General features: G+C 47.4%; 1 protein-coding gene across 3 annotated transcripts in view; it reads left to right on the top strand.

The window, feature by feature from the left end:
• Window positions 1-16659, top strand: part of Dlg5 (discs large MAGUK scaffold protein 5) — a 130272-nt gene that overhangs the window by 92870 nt on the left and 20743 nt on the right. For all 3 annotated transcript variants that reach the window (XM_076931258.1, XM_034497620.2, XM_034497618.2), the window contains 11 exons: window positions 4068-4200; window positions 4957-5084; window positions 5762-5937; window positions 6217-6320; window positions 9680-9772; window positions 11262-12281; window positions 12975-13098; window positions 13444-13588; window positions 14770-14882; window positions 15427-15516; window positions 15727-15877. In XM_076931258.1, the coding sequence (XP_076787373.1) occupies window positions 4068-4200; window positions 4957-5084; window positions 5762-5937; window positions 6217-6320; window positions 9680-9772; window positions 11262-12281; window positions 12975-13098; window positions 13444-13588; window positions 14770-14882; window positions 15427-15516; window positions 15727-15877 (2277 nt within the window). The remainder of the gene's footprint in view (window positions 1-4067; window positions 4201-4956; window positions 5085-5761; window positions 5938-6216; window positions 6321-9679; window positions 9773-11261; window positions 12282-12974; window positions 13099-13443; window positions 13589-14769; window positions 14883-15426; window positions 15517-15726; window positions 15878-16659) is intronic.

The following is a 16659-nucleotide window of genomic DNA, read 5'->3' as shown; positions in this document are numbered from 1 at the left end:
ACTGAGTAGGGACTTGTCCATGTCCCTTTACTCTGCCTCACTGTGCTAGGCTATGGAATGGGTTTGAATATTGGTAGTCCACAGAAGATGGCACCAGCCCATTGATAAGCTCATAGAGACGGGACAAGCACCTAATGCCAAGGCACATGGGAAGGAATGCATTTGGGGTGGACATGCCTGCACCATTTATAGTTCACTTATTTCCTTTATTCACTCAACAAGAAGTGTACTGAGCTTCTTTCCTGGCCCAGGAGAGGCACAAAGCAAACAGCACTAACCAAGCACGTCATACTGCATACTGTATTAAGAGTGCATATGGGGAGAGAGAGAGAGAGAGAGAGAGAGAGAGAGAGAGAGAGAGAGAGAGAGAAACAGAGAGAGCTACACAGAGAGACAGGGAGAGAGACAGAGAGAGAGACAGAGAGACAGAGAGAGAGACACACACACACACAGACAGAGAGAGACAGAGAAACAGAGACAGAGAGACAGAGAAACAGAGACAGACAGAGAGGGACACACTTAGCAGTGAAGTAACAGTTTTCCAGGGAATTGTCACTGGGGCTTGGTAGTCTGTTCTACTCATGTTCTGTAGATGCCCATTTGTAAGGCTGTGTGGATTACTGGGCACCTTCCTTTCAATCACAGCACCCTCCAAGAGGGCCAGTTAGCTGCAGATGGAAAATATAAAGTTCAGAGTTTATAATTGAAATTGGCAGAGCCCAATGACTCTTTTAGTCTAGATTCAGACTACCTGGGAGGCAGTGGCTCTGCTCATCATGTGACATTTCTAGAGCTGATATGATAAGAGGCCACCGGGGCATTCACATATGCAAGCAAAGAAGTCATTGATACCTCACAGTGAGCAGACCCTTCCAGAAGCGGGTAGTAGTTTCCCTTTTTTCCATTCGGTGATATCTACCAAGATCAATAGCTTCATTTATCAAATAACCTACACCAGAGGGAGCTGGAGACTCTTAAGTAGTCCAGGGCTTTAGAGGCAACCTGGCAGGCCCTTGCCCAGGAACAAGGGATGGAGTTGGGCATGGATCCCACCAGGCAGGAGTATAACTTATCAGTAGAGCATGGCACCTGCAAGTCTTTCACTTCATCTAGCACTGAATAGAAAAGACAGAAACGCCCATTTTAAGGGAAACTCTGGAAGCTCCAGAGTGGTATGGAAGGAGAGTCTCCATTTTACTTGAGCCAGAGCATAGAAAAAACACTGGCTTCTGTCTGTTTATCGTGCTTGCAGTTGCAGCTTTTCTCTGTTAAATTCTCTCACTGGTGGCTTGCTACTAAGGATGTCCCTGCTGCTGCCCTAGGGACCTTCAGTCTGGAGAAGCATAGATAGCCCTTGTGGTGACAGGCAGAATATCCTGAGCATCACTGTGGAGCATTGGGTGGCACCTCACTGTTTTGGTGGGAGAAGGAGGAATAGGAGGCTACATAAGCATTCATAGCCTGGGAGCAGCTATCCATAGGTGCAAGCCTAGTAGCCTATCCATAGGGAGACAAAAGCAGGTCCCTTATGTCAGCAGCCAGTGTGGATAGACTTAAGGCAGCTTGGGCCCAGATATTAGAAAGTGGTGTCAGTCACTTAATAAGTCATAGACCAATAAGCATTCTTGGTCTTTTTCCACATCTTCTTTCCTGAGTTTCCCCTATAGTTAGTTTTTTTATTTTCATGAAGTTCAAGTTGTTAATTTAAAAAAATCTGTTACGTATTGTATCTAAAAAGCCTCTCATTTAACCTTTACCATTAAGGCTGTTTGTTGCCCTAGACCTGGGATTTGAACCAGAGCTTGATGCTAATCAAGCATTTTACCACCAAGCGACACCCTTAGCCTTTGACTTTTCGGGTCAGGGCCTTGAACTCACCATTCTCCTGCCTCAACCTCTTCAGTGTTGGGGTTACTGGAATGTGCCACATGGCTTCATTCAAGTGTTTTATAGTGTTCTGTCTTACAGGTGAATATATGATATAGTTTGAGGTAATTAAAAGGGTATGAGGTTTACTTGAGGGGAGTTTTTTTAACATTTTATATATATGTATGAATGCAAGTGCCAGCAGACGCCAGAAGAGGGTGTCCAATTCCCAGTATCTAGAGTTAAAGATGGATGTGAGCCACCATGTAGATGCTGGGAATTGAAGTTGGAACCTCTGTAAGAGCAATCAGTGCTCTTAGCCATGAGCCATCTCTCCAGCCACACCTACTCCCTTGGTAAACTGTGGATGTTGACCTGCTCAAATCATAACTAGAAGTCTGTCCTTTTGAATTACTTTTGTACCTTTGCATCATTTGGTGGCATTTGCAGGGCCCTTATTCCATACCTTTGATCTGTGTGTCTTCACACAAACCCCATTGCAGCTGCTTTAGAGAAAGGGAGTCTTCAACTGAGTAACTCCTCTCCTGGAAATCTCTTTAAAACTTTATCCTTGTGTGTGTGTGTGTGTGTGTGTGTGTGTGTGTGTGTGTGTGTGTGTGTGTGTGTGACAGAGAGAGAGAACATGTGTGTGACAGGTTTCTCTATTTTCTGTATGTAGTCTACTCAAGGCTGGCTTGGCTGCAAGCCTCTGGGTGATTTTCCTGTCTCACCCTCCCATCTCACTGTAGGAGTGCCTGAAATTCAGATACATGGCGCCATATCGAGCTACTTAATGGGGGTTCCAGGGATGGGACTTCTGTCATCAGGCTTGCACAGTGTGCTCGTCTATCCACATGTCTTTGTCACCATCCCTCACTTTGTATTTCCTTTCTGAGATAGCATTAGCTAGCCTAAATCTCTTCCTCCTGAATTTTAGATGGACGTCCTTGAATTGGTTCCTTTCTTGTGTCTGCGACATAGAACCTGCCACAATCAACCCAACAGAGGAGGAATATTTTTTGGCTCATGGTTTTGGTGATCTTAGCCCATGGTTGCCTGACCCCAAGTTTTCTGGGAAGAACACAATGGTGTTAGGAATGCATGTGGTGGTAGATAGCTGTTCACTTAATGGGGTCTAAAACCTCTAGGCAGAGGCAGAAGGATCTCTAGTTCAAGGCCAGTGTGGTCTACAGAGCAAGTTCTTAAATTGCTTTAACCCTCTAGATAAATTTGGGGAGAATTTCTGTGTTTAAAAAACACTACTATGAGAGCACAGGGACTTCAAGAACGAGTTGGGGCATGGCATGGTTTCACCCCAAAGACATGATCCCAGTGACTCCACTTCTCTAGAGTCCTCACTTTCTACTGTCCACCACCTCCCAATAATGCTGTCATATTAGGAATCAAAGAAGGGTTGATCTGTAGATTAAGTTAGAGCCCTTATTATCTCATTGTCTCTAGCGATGCCCTCATACTACGCCCACACTCGATTAGTCAAGGCATTTCTCAGTTGAATCAAGTTGATAGTCAAGACTAACGCCTCGGCTGGAGAAATGGGTAGGCTATTAAGAGAATGCACTGCTCTTGTGGAGTGCTCTTATCAGCAGTTCATCATCCCTGTAACTCCAGTTCCATGGGGATCCAGTGCTTTTGGCTGCCCTGGGCACCTTCGAGTGTCTCCCTACTTATAATTTGTTTTTTAAGAAAGATGAATCAGCCAGGTGTGAGTGGTGGCACACTCCTTTAGTCCCAGCACTTGGGAGGCATAGCCAGGAGGATCTCTGAGTTCAAACCAGTGTGGTCTACAGAGCAAGTTCTAGGATAGCCAGGGCTATACAATGAGACTGTCCCCAAAACAAAACAAAACAAAACACTAACCATCATAGTTCTACCTCTGAGCCTTGTAGATGCTAGATAAACATTCTACCACTGGGCTACATTTCTAGGCCTCTTGCTGGTCTTTGACCTAAATTGCTTTAAACCTCTAGATAAATTTGGGAAGAGTTTCTGTGTTTAAAAACACTACTATGGAACCCCACTGATAATTCACAAAAGCTTTATCCTAGCTTATTAGGAAGCTTGAATACCCAGGGGAAAGATCCCTGCTTCACTTTCAGGAGTGACTGCCTTAGTTTTGAGCTGTGATTTGGTGAGATGTTTCTCTTTTAAAAGGGCCACTGCCATAGTTCTTCTGTTCACAGGGAGCAGATGGAATGCCAGCTGGAGAAGGAGGCCCGGTTCCGGCAGCTGATGGCCCACAGTTCCCACGACTCAGCCATTGACACTGATTCCATGGAGTGGGAAACAGAAGTTGTGGAGTTTGAGAGAGAGACGGTGAGCTGCCTTGGGTGGTTGTGCTTGTCCTCTCTCTTGGGTGTGAGGTCTTTGGGGCAGTAGAGGATGCCCTGTTGGTTCTTGTTTCATTGGCTACCTCCCCCAGGTAGAAAGCATCTTTTCCTTGCAGCCATCCATCCCAGTTGGGATTGCTATTGATGGGATGAATCACCATGACCAGAACTTGGGGAAGAGCGGACTTATTTGGCTTATGCTTCCAGATCTTGGTTCATCATCAAAGGAAGTCATAATAGGAACTCACACAGGGCAGGAACCTGGAGACAGGAGCTGTTGCAGAGGCCATGGAGGAGTGCATGCTCAGCCTGCCTTCTTATAGAACCCAGGACTACCATCCAGGGACGGCCACACCCAAAATGGGCTGGACCCTCCCCATCAATCAATCACTAATTAAGAAAATGCCCTATAATCTTGCCTGTGGTCTGATCTTATGGAAACGTTTTCTCAAGTGAGGTTTCCATCTCCCAAGTGATTCTGTCCTATGTCAAATTGACATAAGACTAACCACACAATCCACGCTGGGCTACATTACTTCTGTGTCTCATGGTGGTGTGACAAATCCAAGGCAGAGGCTCCAGTGAAAGACCAGGGGCAATACTCACGAGGATATTTGCAGTGCCTAGAACAGGCAGGTGTAGCTCTTCAGACATGTCTATCTCAAGGACCGAGTGCCTCGCTTGGGGTTTAGGGTCTTTCTACTCTCTGCTTGGTAAAGATCTGCTGGTGCTATTTTGACAGGAGGATATTGACTTGAAAGCACTTGGGTTTGACATGGCAGAAGGCGTGAATGAGCCTTGTTTCCCAGGGGATTGTGGAATATTTGTTACTAAAGTGGACAAAGGAAGCATTGCTGATGGTCGCTTAAGGTAAGAGCTGAGGAGATCCAGCCCTTGGAGGGCAAGAGGGGCCCTGCCACCCAATGTAGAATACTTCAAAGAGGACAGCTAGCAGCAAAATGAACATATCCAAGCATCAGGGGACTCACAGAGCTATCTGAAGCTACAAGCTCAGCTGGAATGGTCTTAAAGGAGACCATCTCTTGGGTGCCCCCTGAGTCTGGCTTTTCTTCAGGTAGCAGGAGCTGTGATTTTGCTTCTCTGAGAGATCAGGGCTCAGGGGTATGTGATGAGAGCAGGATGTAGCACTGCCTGCTCGTCCCGTGAAATGTTGAAAAGGATAAAGTGATACACTGTCCTAACTACTGCCAAGTACTGGTGTGCACACTGTATCTTTTAATCTTTATAATTTGAAGCAAGTACAAATATTGCCCCACCTTATAGATGAGGACACAGAAACTCTAAGTTCCACAGCTAGTAAGTGGCAGAGTCAGGATCTGAAGCCAAGGCTGCCTAACGTCATCATCTGCCTGACGCCAGCATCCATGGGTTTTATAGCTGTGTACTCTGGAGGCTGCAACCCTCATGAGTTTGGATGCAGGGAACCTACTCGCTGACACGTGAGCCCGGAAATGGGCATGGTAGTAAGGGGCAGCTAGCGGTCCCAGGCTCTGAGTGGGTGCGTGCCTGACCTTGTCCCTCCTCAGGGTCAACGACTGGCTGCTGAGAATCAACGACGTGGACCTCATCAACAAGGACAAGAAACAGGCCATCAAGGCACTCCTCAATGGAGAGGGAGCCATCAACATGGTTGTGAGGCGGAGGAAGTCCCTTGGTGGGAAGGTCGTCACACCTCTGCATATCAACCTCAGTGGACAGAAAGGTAGTAGGCCTCAAGATGAGGCAGACATCCTGTCTGCTGGAGGGAGATTGTGTTTGCAGGATCACCTTGTTCCCAAGAATGCGTGCTGATGGTGTCTTAATGCAGCCCAGGCGCTCTCCTGGTGGGAGGTCTTCGGTGCCTGACTCACCAAATAGGGGTGTGATGAGCTCCCTGTGGGGATGGCACAGAATGGGTTTCAGTCCCTTTGATAAATTTAGTCAGCAGAATTGGCATGGGGCAGCCAGATCAGGTCATCCAGTGCCCTCCTGTGACTTGCAGACAGTGGCATCAGTTTGGAGAATGGAGTGTATGCTGCCGCTGTGGTGCCTGGAAGCCCGGCTGCCAAAGAGGGGTCCCTCGCCGTGGGAGACAGGATTGTTGCGGTGAGTCAGCAGAACAGAGTGAGCTGTCTGCTATGCGTAGGCCAGGAGCCTTGAATAAGAGGTCATGGGTATTGTACTGTATGAACATTAAAAATAATCCCTTTTTTCTAACGAAAGTGCTGAGTTGTTGTGACAGTGAATGTTGTAGAACATTAGAATAGTCTAGAAGGAAGAAGAGAATCATTTTTTTTTGCTGCTGCACACCAAAGGCAATCAAGCCTTTCTTAAGCATTCCTTAATATGTGCATGCCTATAATGGACACTTTTCCGAGAATGAACATAAGTTACCAATATAAAACTTGTTTGCTATAAAATGGTCCCATGATTTAAAACAAAACAAAACAAAACAAAACAAAACAACCACATAGAGCAAAAAGTAGTAGTTCCCTTCTGTTTTGAATCCACATCTAGAGATTTGCCCTCACATGGCAGGTGCTCCAGCCCAGGTGCGTGTATAGGGTTCTAGCTTTGTGTTTAAACACAACAGTGGGATCTGCGGTTTGCATTCTACATCATGGGTGCTTTCTAAGTCAGTCTTCACTAATGGTACATACCTCACAAGGCTGGACTGCTCAGCTATGCATCCTTAAAACTGCCTCCTTTCGATGACATGTAGTTGTTATCACCATCTGCTGTTATCCCAGGTCCCACAGTGAGCCTCACCTGTAGTACTGCTATTTCTGAACACCCTAATCTCAGCACTAAACGAGAAATGTCAGCATTTTCTGAGTATCAGGGCTTGCATGTGTCAATTTTCAGACCAACCTGCTTATGTGGGAAGCACATGTCCTTTTTGATGGCACACATGTAAAATTCTAGTTCTGTACAAGGTGGTAGTGACAGCAGGTCATCTGCTTCTTGGAGCCATCTATGGGTTCCCATGGTTAACAGTTTACTGTGTTTATTTCAGCACTGTTTCAAGCATGCCCACTTCTGGTTTTACTGTGTTTTATAGCTTTTTTTTATAGCTCATTTGGCACTGTAACATCCTCATTTGTTCCCCTTGCATTTTCTTTTTGACCTCATGACCTAGAGAGATTAATGTCTTTGGATCCTTCTGTGGCTCCTTCTAAATTGATATACTTAATCAGTCAGTGGTATTGGGGATGGAACCTAGGATGTAGACTCTCATGCATGTTAGGCAAGCTGTCTACAAAGCACATCTTCAGCCCCCATGTGGGTCCTCAGGGATGTCAGCTTATGTTACTAGCCAGTCCAGTGTGGGCATCTTTTCAATTATAAACAGTGCTCGATGGCTACCAGTAACCTCTCCTGTCAGCCTTTACCAGAACCTAATGGAGAGAGCTCATCACTACACAACTTTGCCAATGTTCCTCAGATTTGAGGAGAACCAGTGCTTAAAAACAGCATGGTCACATGGAAAGGTCTTAAAACTGGAGACAAGGTGCCAGGAAATGCACATTAACTGCCCTTCCCAATGTAATCACATTCTGTAGATCTTTTCTTTTTAGTTTTTCATGTGTGGAGGTGGCAGTGTGTGTCTTTGTGTGGGTACATGTATATGCAGATGTGCATATGCATGTTTCAGAACATGTGGAGACCAGAGGGCACCCTTGAGAGTTGCTCCTCAAGAATCATCTGTCCTTTCTTGTTTTTGAATTTTTTTAAAAAGTGATATCATGTGCAGTATTGGGAGGGCACAGTGGAGCATTGTGATGTCATAAAAACGTGACATGTCAGCATTACTGAACATTGTGCTATGATGATACATGTCAGCACAACTGAGCAGTGTTATATAGCACTGTGGTAGCATACTGTGAAAACACAGTAGAGCATTCTGATATCACTTCACAGTAGAGCATTCTGATATCACGTAATGTCATATGCAGGGTTAGACAGCATCATGGAGCATCGTGATGCCACTTTGAAGCAATGTGCTATTCTAGTGGAGCGATGACAACACTGTGAACCACTAGAAACTCAGTCGAAAGTAAAATTATTTAAGAACAGCGATGTGAGGGGTACCAGTTAGTATTTTGTTGGCACATGGGAGCATTGCGATGTCATACATTGGAGCTATAATATCATAATGTAGCACTGTCTTGGCACAGTTGAGCATTTTGATATGACTTTGTATTGTGTGAGACTTTTAAAAATATCTTTTACTTATTCATTGGCAATTTCACACATGTATACAATCTACCTTGATCCCCTCCTGCTTCCCCCGACAACTTCCCACCCACAACTGCCATGTCTTGTTCAGATGACAGAGCTTCACAGCACTGCTCCACAACTTCCCCTCTTAAATTCTCTGTCTCCAGTTCTCTGTGTTCTCTGAGGCTTGGGTAATTGATATAGATGATCAATTTAAGGCTGATCATTCAGGAGCTGTTTATTCTCTCCACTTTGGTCAGCTATGGGTCAATACATTAACCAGTGTCCCCTGCAGAAAGAGGCTTCTCTGGCTGAGGTTGAAAGCAGCATAAAACCAGAGATACAAACATAAGTATTTAGAAGGTAGTTTGACAACGTGACTATTTAGCAAAACAACCTCCAAAGCAGTGAGCTTTGACCAGGTTTATGATATCAGGCTTGAATTCCCTTCTCTGGAGCAGACCTCAGATTCAATCAGAAAACATTTAGTTATCTTTCAGACACATAGAACTGTTTCTTTATCAGACAGGTTCCCCTTCTGTCTCCTCTTCATAGCTCCCCTCCTGCACACACAGTCTTTCACGCTGGCAGTTAAGTTGTACTGTGAGTGACATCATACAGTATGTGACTCCATCAAGGCTCTATTCACTCAACATCACCTATGACGGCCTCCAAGTGTACTGGGTCCCAACAGTTCTTTCCACTACCAGGTGTTTCCATGGCTTGGATGTACAATACATAGGCATTCATCATGCCAGGTGCTTTTTTTTAGAGAAAGTTTGACTATGTCTGTGAGGGGTAAGGACAGATTCCAGGAGAGGGTGTTGATTCTCTTTGACAATGGCAGTGCTTCCTTTCATGTGGTACTTTCTGTGTCACAAATGCTTCTCAAAGCTGTGTTCTCCTTTTCATTCTCCACCCACTTTCAGGAGGCAGATGTATTTCTTGGCCACTCATGAATGAAGGAGTGGACTGGTATCATACAGTAGGATGTCTCCTCGGGGTCCCCTATGTTCTGGTCCCACCCAGTGTGATGTTAGGATTGTGTTCCACTTGCTTCAGAAGATACTTATCTAGGCCCAGGTGCTGCTGGGGAGGGTCTTGTTTTCTTCCACTAATCCCTGAGTTTGGCTCCTTACATAAACAGTCCTAGGATTGGCAGGTGGGCCAGCCCGTGGCCAGGCAGCCTGGGATCACTGAGGCTGCCCATCAATAGGCCTGACCAGCTCTCTCTTTGGCCCTAGATCAACGGTATTGCACTGGACAATAAGTCTCTGAATGAATGTGAATCTCTGCTGCGCAGCTGTCAAGACTCCTTGACCCTTTCCCTCTTGAAGGTGGGTACTGGGCACTTCTGCCACAGTTGTGAGGGTGAGAAGAAGCCTCGGCTCCTTGTTCCTGAGCTGTTTCTAAAGAGCACCAGGATCCTTGGGGGAAATTATATTGATTTCCAAATGCAGGGTATAAGAAAACTGATTGATTGGAAAATAGTACTGTTGAGAACAGCTGGGCACATTTCACACGGGACTGGATAGTCTGATGGTCCTAGAGATAGGTTTCTTAGGCCCGGCAGTGACCTTGGGATTTAGTGGAGAATGGCCATCCGTGATAGTTCACTCAGAAGTTGTTAGCTGAGGAAATACCAAGATATATGTACCTTTCCCGTGTTCCTCATGTCAGCATTGATAAAGATGATAAAAGCTATCTGGTAAAATCATTGAATCTGGTGAGTGGGTGTATGGACACTCATTATACTTATATATCAACTTTCCTACACAGTTGAAAAGGTTACCAATAGAAATTTAGAAACATGAGTCTGTCCAGTACACTATGAGATGTTTTCTAAGTTACTCTTTTAAATTAATAGATGTTTGGGGACTGTTTTAAGTCTACAGAACATCTGGGCTGGCAGACTGTTCTTGTGTATTCCTTTATGTGGGCCTTCCAGCTTAGCTTTCCCCTGGTGTTGACAGCTTGCGTTTGTGTGGTACATTTGGTACAGACAATGCGCTGTCACTGCTGCCTAGCTTAATGGGGGTTTCACTGTTGATGTTGTATATTCTGTGGGTTTGTACCAGTGGTTCTCAACGTTCCTAGTGCTGTAACCCTTTAAATGGTTCCTCATGTTGTGGTGACCCCCAACCATAAAGTTATTTTCCTTGCTAATTTATAACTTTATTACTGTAGTTTTGCTACTGTTGTGGATTTTAAGGTAAATCCCACAAGTTGAGAGCTGCTGGTTTGGACACATGTATACTAACACGTGGCCATCTTTAAAGTATTCCACAGGTATTTTCACTGCCCTGAAAGTCTCCTGTGTTCTTGGTCATTTCTACTTCTTTTTAGGCACCCAAGAACCACCAATCCTTTTCTTGTCTCCAGACCTCTGCCTTTCCTAGAGTACTGTGTAGCTGGGCCCCCCTTTCACATAGGCTTGCTCACTTACAGTTGTTTGTTTCTGAGTCTTCTTGTGACACGAGAGCTTTCCTCTTAGCCCTGGTTAGTTTTCCGTTGCCTGGGTTACCATGAATAATTTACCTTAATGCTTAATGATTCTTACACAGTGTGCAGGTGGCTGCAGACAAGTGCTCAAAGCCAATAGGGTTTTATTGCTCTTATGAGTTTTGCATAGCTAGGCTCATTAGAAAACTTAGACACTAGTATGTACATGCATCTGTTTGTGCCCATTGTCTGTCTGTCTGTCTCTGCCGAGAAGCTGTGGCTGTTCTTTTCAACCACTCCATTCTGGAGATGGTTTCCAATGGCAGTTGTAAGCAACTGTATCTCACCCTCTCTCTCTCTTGTCCCTCTGCACCCCTGGCTCAGGTGTTTCCCCAGAGCTCCTCATGGAGTGGCCAGAACATCTTTGAAAATATCAAGGACTCAGATAGGGTGCTGAGTTGCCGAGCCCATGGCCCAGAGGTCCAGTCGCATAACAAACGGAACTTGTTACAGCACAATAATTCCACGCAGACAGACATTTTCTACACTGATCGTCTGGAGGACAGGAAGGAGCTGGCACATTCTGGAGGCAGCAGTTCTTTTCTGCACAAGCCCTTCTCCGGAGCCTCCTCTCCAGCCTCCCCTCAGACCTGTCCTAGTACCTCTGAGCGTAGTCTGAACTCATTCCGCTCTGATACCTCTGCAGAACGTGGCTATGGGCTAGTGGACGTGCAGAGCCAGCGGCCACTGCTGTCTTTTGTGACTGAGGTGGGCCCCTGTGGGGCAGTAGAGGCTCCCCTGGACAAGATAGATCCTGAGGGCTCCAATAGTGGTGGGACCTGGCCCAAGGCTGTGATTGGCTCCACATCAGGGCCTGAGAAGCTCTCTGTGTATAAGAAACCCAAGCAAAGAAAGTCCATCTTTGACCCAAATACTTTCAAGCGCCCACAGACGCCCCCCAAAATAGACTACTTGCTTCCAGGCTCTGGCCTTACTCATTCCCCCCAGCCCTCCAAGAGGGTAGGGTCTCTGACACCCCCAAAGCCCCCCAGGAGAAGTGACTCTATCAAGTTCCAACATAGGCTGGAGACCAGTTCTGAGTCAGAAGCCACTTTGGTGGGCAGCTCACCTTCCACAAGCCCTCCAAGTGCCCCACCTCTCAGTATGGACCCCGGTGAACCCATGCATGCTTCACCTCCTCGGAAGGCCAGGGTCCGCATTGCCTCCAGCTACCACTCTGAAGGAGACGGAGACACCTCTTACCTGCCTGCCAAGAAGCCCTGTGATGAAGACCTCACCTCCCAGAAAGTAGATGAGCTGGGGCAGAAGCGGCGCCGGCCAAAGTCTGCCCCCAGTTTTCGGCCCAAGATTTCTCCAGTAGTGATTCCTGCTCAGTTCCTGGAGGTAGAGGTTGGACTGGGGCTGGAGCAGCTGGGATGGGAGCCTGTATAGGAGCTCACACAGTTTCCCAGGCTTGTACAGAGCCTTTGTTGTTGGTGTGTGCCTCCAGGAGTGCATAGGGTGGCAGGTGGATGGCCGCGAGCAACAGTCCTCTCTAGGAGGTGGGAAAGGGCCATGGGGCATTCGTAGCAGTGGGAAATGGCACCAAGAGAGCACTTACCTGAACATAATGTTTGTTTTGCTTTCTAAAAAAGTTTTTGAACTTGTTTTTTTTTTTAAAAAAAGCTAAGTGACCAATTTGCCTCAGGACATTAGGGGGAGATGGATGGTCCACATGAAGCTGGTAGTTGGGCAGACCAACGGGGTGTGCTCCTTTCCAGAAGGGGAGACTGCTTGGAGCTGAAACTCCTGGGGCACAGTGAACGCTGCTCCCCCTGTCTCAGACATGCCTTCCCACCTGCCATTCCCACAATCTTTATTTGAAAGATAGATTCTTTCTCTGCGTTTGTCTTCTGATGGGTCTGGAGAGGAAACCCTTTGTCAACGCAGATGTCGGGCAGTGTGAATGGGCAGTGTCTCCTCCTACTGGTCTCTCCTTAGCTTGAGTGGGAGGAGCTGGTGCATGGGCAGAAGTCAGCTTCCAAACATGCTGAGTACTCCTTTCTCCAGCAGACGTTCTTGCCTTTGATTCTGCAGGAACAGGCGTGTGTTCCAGCCAGTGGAGAGCTCTCCCCTGAGGGCCAGGAATGGTCCCCGTACTCACCAGGGCATGCTAGCCGGCATGGCAACCCCCTGCTCTACCCCAACCGGCCATCTGTGGGTAAGCTGCTGGGACAGGAACTTGGAGCAGGGTTGGTATGGGCTCAGAGGGATGTCCAGTCTTTGGGAAGAGGGGATATTGTCGCATATATTCAGCCCGTAATTGTGATTGTTGGTCCTGTCTCTGAAGGATATGTTCTTGGCTCATTGTCATGGCTCAGTCATCTTTTATGGTTGGGGAAAGGCCAGTGGTCAAAGCCATACAGCAAATTTGGTGGTTAAAAGTGTCTACCTAGAATCCTTTTCCTTAAAGACTGCGACTGTCTGGTGTTTGTGGGAGGGTGGGTGCCAGCCCAGCGCTGTCGGGGTGTTCTGGAACCACTGTTCTGACCCAGCCCATTTCTAGGCACTGTTCCCCGGAGTATGACTCCTAGCACTACTGTGAGCTCCATTCTGAGGAACCCCATTTATACCGTGCGCAGCCACAGGGTGGTTCCTTGCGGCTCTCCACCTGTGCCCCGTGATGCTGGCTCCCAGAGCTTGTCACCCAGGTATGTCAAGGCACCTATCCTATCCTGAGTACCAGCTGTCCAGTCTCCTGGTTAGAGAGCTATTCACACGGAGGCCTGTGAACAGAGAAGCCTCTTGGCTACCTAGAAAAGGGCTGAGGAAGCAGAACTGGGCTTAGAGGATGCTGTGTGAGCTCACCCTGGTATTCAAAGAAACCCGAAATTAAGAAAAATGAGAGAAGGGGCTCAGGATCACCCCATTCATTTGTTTGGCAAATTTTTTAATGAGCACTTACTATGCCCCAATAGTTGTTCTGGTTTCAAGGGCAAACAGTGGTAAACTTGAAAGGCAGCCTTTCACTCATGTAGAAGGCAGACAGATGAGAATCTATACAGGGTGTGGTGATAAGTGGCCCTGAGACAGTGGAACAGGGTGGCAGCTGGACTGATTGGAAAGAGAGTATCTAGGACAGAGCGGTTGCAGAGTGTACTGTGGCATAAGAGCAGCTGTTGTGACTAGAAGAACAATAATGGCAGCCATAGGAGCTGGGATGTAGGTCAGTGGTAGAACACATGCCTACATGCACAGGCCCCTGGGTTTAATGCCTCAATGAGAAAAAAAATAAATAACAGTACCCATACAAAAGTTCCGAAAGGAGAGCTGCAGGGCTGAGGGCTGGGTGCCTGGGAGGAAGCATAGGCAAAGCTTGCCAGTGAGTCGGGAGGAGGCCCACTAAGGCACAAACTCTGAAAGACCTCCAGGGAAGACCACAGGAGGAAGAGTTTTAAGTGGGGAAGAGATGTCATCACTACACAACCTAAACCACTTTGTCGGGACTGACTGCAGGCCAGTCAGCGTGGATAGACCCTGGCTGATCTCTCCTAGCCTAGCTTCCTGGACGTGCTGTCCTGAGTGAGCTACGACACTGCTCTATCCAGGACTCTTCCCCCAGACCATGCCCCCTCAAGGCAGAGTCTTGTTCTCCCTGTCCATCCCATCCCTGAACTGGCCCTTGTGTGGTCCCTCTGCTACTGACAGTCCTGAATAGATGCTGTCTGTGAGAAGCAACCAGTGTCAGTCTCCTCTTCTAGGCAAACAGCAAGGACACTTAACTCTTCTTCTGTCTTAAGGAGGTTTAGGCTGCTTACTGGGTTTCTCCCTGGTGGTCATGTCTGGTCTTAGCCCTTCTCCAGGGCCCCTCATCTCTCTGATTCACTCACAGTGTCCAGCATCAGGGACGCCTCAGCCTGGACCTGAGCCACAGGGTCTGCAGTGACTACTCTGAGATGAGAGCCTCCCAAGGTTCCAACTCTCTGCCCTCCAGTGCCCGCCTTGGTAACTACCACTGGTGCTTGAGTTTTAGTAACCAGGGCTTTGGGTGGGCTGTCCACGTGACTCCTTTCCCTCCAGTTCCCTCCTCTGGATGACTGATATCCTGTGAGCTGTCTGTTATGTCAGTGTTTACTGAGCTGCTGCCTTTGCCTGCAGGGTCTATGATGGTTGCATGGTAGTTCCAGGTGACCTCCTCTTTCCTGACCCTGAGTTAGTCATTCTGGGTGTCCTATATGGATACATACTTGGGGGAAATGTAACCCAGAGGAGGTGTCCAGTTGCCCAGTATAAGACACTGGGAGAGGTGTTTAGGGCTTCAGAGAGAAGATGGAACACCCAGTGCAGCACCTAGGTGACTGTTGCATTTTAAGGCATGTGCTGCTGTTCTAGAATATTCCAGGTCTGCTTCTTTGTAGTCCTGCATGGATCATTTCCCTCAAGGATATTCAGCAGGCTTTTTGTTACTGTGCTGACTGCTGAGTGGATGTGAGGACCTAGGGCTGTGGTTTAGTCACAGGGCCTGACACCGTGTCTTCTGGAACAACAGGGTCTTCCAGTAACCTGCAGTTCAAGGCAGAGAGGATTAAGATTCCATTAACACCAAGATATCCCCGGTCTGTCATGGGCTCTGACAGAGGTAAGAATTGGGCATTCTCTCCTGTGCCTGCTGCCCCTGGGTCCCCTTCTAGTCATCTCTGTGGGCTGGTAAAAATGACTGAGCCTAGCCCCTCACCTGTTGCTGTGGGGACAGTAGGCAATGTGGAGACCCTTGTCAGGGCCCGGGCGCAGCATGCAGCCTGTGTGTAGATGACAGAGCCAGTCACATCTGCCTCTTCTCTCTTGGCAGGCTCATTGTCACATTCTGAATGTAGCACTCCTCCCCGGTCCCCGCTGAACATTGATACCCTGTCCTCCTGTAGCCAGCCTCAGACCTCAGCCTCCACTTTGCCCAGAATTGCGGTCAATCCCTCTTCTCATGGGGAGCGAAGGAAGGACAGGTGAGTATAATGGATACCTGTGGCTGGGGTAGCCCAGAGCACTTCATATCTGCTCCAGTGATGGGGTAGTCCAGAGCACCTAAGGCCTACTGTAGAAACAGTGGCTGCTGGAGACCCAGCAGGTCAGGTGTAGATGACGGGAACAGAGAAAGGTGGACTCTTCCCCAAGCAGTGACTAAGCAAGATGCTGGAGATGGTCTGGTGGTGACAGGTATATCGAAGTGCTTGCTACTTAACTGCTTGCCAGGCCCATTTACAACACTGTTCTAAAAGTCTTAGTTGCATGAGTGTTCTTACAATTAAGTCCATTTCACTAGAGTGGGCTGTATCCAAACCACCTGCAGGAGTTCTGTGGATGCAAACGTAGTGACTGGCCTGACCGCACTAGAACTGAGACTCATTCTTATCCCTGGTCTTTGGCCCCCACATACAGTTTGCTGCATTTTTTGGTTCTTTTCTGCCCCAAAGTTTATTTTATTTTATTTGGAGAAATGAAATGCCCACAGGCAAGTGGATCTCTATGAGTTCCAAAATAGCCGAGTCAGACCCTGTCTTACCACATAGTAAGAACCTGTTGCAAAACAAATCCTAAATACATAAATAAATAAAATAGGTCATATTTGATATGAAAATCTCAACTTGTAAGAAAAGAAACTCAGCAAGTATTACCCCGAGAGCCCAGGGGAGCAGATGCATCCAACCCCAGGGCAGCAGCAACAGAACCTTTCTGGCTGGCACACATGAGAATGTGGAAGGATTTGCTCAGCTCTAGCTCTGCCTTC

Source organism: Arvicanthis niloticus, chromosome 3 (assembly GCF_011762505.2).
Source record: "Arvicanthis niloticus isolate mArvNil1 chromosome 3, mArvNil1.pat.X, whole genome shotgun sequence".
NCBI lineage: Eukaryota > Metazoa > Chordata > Mammalia > Rodentia > Muridae > Arvicanthis > Arvicanthis niloticus.
This window is presented reverse-complemented; position numbering and strand designations above follow the sequence as displayed.